We start from the raw sequence: 2,911 nt of genomic DNA on the forward strand, positions 1-2,911 counted from the left end.
GGAGGTGTCGTTGGCGGAGATTCCGGCACAAGGGAGGGTCGTCATCCCCGGCAGACCCAGCGCCTCGAACCGAGCCTGCAGCTCGTCCTCTATCGCCTGTAACCGCCACGCCAGCGGTCCAACCGGTTCCTCCGTCTCCGACGCATTCCTCGCCAACGTGCGCGGAAATCGCCCGACCATCCCCTCGACTTGGCGCGGATCGGGTACGAGCGGGTCCTCGTACACTCGGTAGATGGGGCGGAAGTGGCGCAGGTAGACGAGTGCAGCGAGCGCGGCGAGGACGGCTGCGAGAGCGAGGATCGACGCGGCGAGGATACATCTCGCTGAGGACAGACCGCACGCTCCGCAGCCCACCTTGCGCCTTCCCTGCATCCACCTCACTCCCCTGTACTCGCCCAACGCGTCCTCCTCGTCCTCCGGGTCCATCCAACCCGCGCCCTTCGCTCGTGCTGCGCCCCCTCGTCTCGCGCGCTTCTCGTCCGCTCCGTCGACGGGGGGCGAGTCGGAGCGGTACCGCGGCAAGAGGGGAGTCTCGGGAGTCGAGTCGTCTGGCGCGCTATCGGTGCTCGAGCGCGCCATGTTGTTGTTTCGTGTTGGAGGAGGATGACGGGGGCTCGAAGGGGCGGTGCTGCTCAGCGGAGAACCCGAGAGATGCGCAAGTCGAGGGGAGGCGTCGAGTTGGCGAGTTGGACAGTGACAGTCTTGAACACTGGCAGCTCGTGCAAGTACGAGTTAAGCTGGCGAAAGGCGAGAAGTGGCCCCGCTGAGGAGGACGAGGAGGAACAGGGGTCGGCCCGCCAAGTCCCCTTCAATGCGAGTGACGGCTCAAGCCTTGGAAATCAAGAGCCACTCGAAACGAAAGCAAGCAAAGTCAGCAGTCCTCGCAAAACGCAGCCCGACCCAGCTTCGTGCGCGAAATCGTCGCTCGTCTCCCGCGAGCGAGGGGAAGCATCCTGCGCGCCGCATCAACGGAGGTCAGCGCCCGCCTGCTCGTGCTGCAGAGAGACTCGAGTGCGCACCAGTCCGAGCCTTTCCACGCTCCTGGAAGCCGTCGTCGAGGCGAGCCATTGCCGAGCGATTCCAGCGAAGGAGGGGACTTGGCGCTTCCGAGAGCAGGCTGGACCGAGGCTCGTGGCGGTAGAGCTCGTAAGCAGCGCAGCGTGGCTCTTCAAGCGCCTTCAAAGCCAGCTAGACGTGTTGCAGAGGGAAGAGAGAGGCGCCGAGTCGTCCGACCGCACGAGTTCCGACCTCGCTGATTATCGCCCACGGTCACGCAAAACAGCGACGGTACGAAGCAGCGCAGGAAGCTACTCTCGAGACAGGCCGAGGGATCCGGTGCGTCACGAAGGGGAAAGAGAGGGAGTCGAACCAGCGAGTTTTCAGCGACTTCGAGCGCGAGGGTAGGAGGGAGAGGGTAGGAGGGAGTGGTACAGTCTCGTGTAAGAGAGAGGTCGGAAAGGGTATGCGTAAAACGAGCGGGTTGTGCGAAGATCGGCTAGTGGTACATGCGAGTGAACGAGAGAGGGAAGAGCGATATGAACCTGGATGAGAGAGCACAATAGAACACCTTGAGAGAACTGCTTGACGACCCACAACTTGACGAACAACCAACGACGAAACGACGAAACGATTTGACGACTTGACGACCGGAACCGAGGCGAGGCGAGAGGGCGGAGGGGGTGGGTCACCGCTGTATGATGGTCCTGATGAACGAATAAGGTCTCTCCCACGTCCCCCTCAGCCACTCCAAATCGACGTGGAAGCCTCGGACCCAGCCGTAACAGACGACCGAGTCGGGTGGTGAGAGGTCCCACCAGGGGATCCGTTCGGATGGGTCGAGGGCGTCGTCGGAGGGTAGAGGGGAGGGAGGAGAGAGAGGCGAGGGGACGGTGAGTTGGGAAGTGGAGGGAGGGGAAAGGGAGGAGAGGCGACGGAGTTGAGGGTGGAAGTAGGTATCGTGGTCGTAGGTCGTCCGAACAGACGGTACGATCTGCTCAAACCCCGCCATCAGCACCACAACAACTTTCTTCAGATGGAATGAGAAGCGAACGCACCAACCACCGATCGAACCCTCTGGTCCAGAAATCCTTCGCAAGCGTCTTACACTCGCTCGCCGCGCATTCTCCCGGGCTCTTCAGTGCGGAGCGGAATCGCGCTGGGGTGCTGACTGTGAGCGGAGGGGGTCGACGCCATGATTTGCGGGAGGAGAGGGAGAGGGGCGAGGAGGGATCGTAGCGCGGCGAGATGGCGGTCGAGGTGAAGGGTGTGGCGTCGAGTGCGAGCATGCCGTTCCAGCACGAGTCTGCGCACACCATCAAGCATCAGTCCACCGCCTCCTCGAGTGTAAGCGCGAAGCGGCCGAACTCACAGACTGGCACCGGCAAACCCCGGTTCCACCTCTCCTTCCACCGCTCCTCGCCCGGCTGATCAAATATCTCCTCCACTCCGTTCCTCCACTCGCTCAAGATATCCGCGCGAGCACGGAACGTCTCTCCCGACAGGGAGCGGGAGACCTGCGCCATCTCCATCCGTCAGCTCGCTAGCAAAGAGGAGAGAAGGGAAGGCGGCGAGACGCACCCAGTTGTCGTAAAACTTGACACTCCCGTTCCACTTCCTCGCGAGCCCTCCATTCGGCCTCCAATCCATCGCACAAGCCGCATCCGCCTCCTGCGCCTTTCGCTGAAAGACCAACTCCAACACATCGCTCGGGCAGGTGTAGACGTCGTTGATGAAGACGATGTCGGAGAAGGAAGCGCCGTCGCGCTCGAGGGGGGAGAGGAGGACGTTGCGGTAGACGGAGAGTTGGGCTATCCGGTCGACCGCCTTCCAGTTCGTCTTGCGTGGGTCGGAGAGGATGGTATGCGATGCGCCGAGTGCGGTCAGAGCCGCTGCGAGGTGTGCGAGTGCGAGG

The 2,911-nt window shown here is 62.6% G+C and overlaps 1 protein-coding gene and 1 pseudogene across 2 annotated transcripts; both read right to left on the reverse strand.

The window, feature by feature from the left end:
* Positions 1–579, reverse strand: RHTO_07392 (hypothetical protein; annotated as a pseudogene; the record flags this gene model as incomplete). Its single annotated transcript has 1 exon — positions 1–579.
* Positions 580–1,684: 1,105 nt separating this feature from the next.
* Positions 1,685–2,911, reverse strand: RHTO_07393 (GDP-Man:alpha-1,3-mannosyltransferase; the record flags this gene model as incomplete). The annotated part of the gene is made up of 5 exons (XM_016421049.1): positions 1,685–1,990; positions 2,055–2,302; positions 2,369–2,513; positions 2,578–2,691; positions 2,785–2,911. Coding segments are annotated over 5 exons (940 nt in total), but the record flags the coding sequence as incomplete, so codon positions are not given.

This window comes from Rhodotorula toruloides, assembly GCF_000320785.1.
Source record: "Rhodotorula toruloides NP11 unplaced genomic scaffold Scaffold65, whole genome shotgun sequence".
In the NCBI taxonomy this organism is placed as follows: domain Eukaryota; kingdom Fungi; phylum Basidiomycota; class Microbotryomycetes; order Sporidiobolales; family Sporidiobolaceae; genus Rhodotorula; species Rhodotorula toruloides.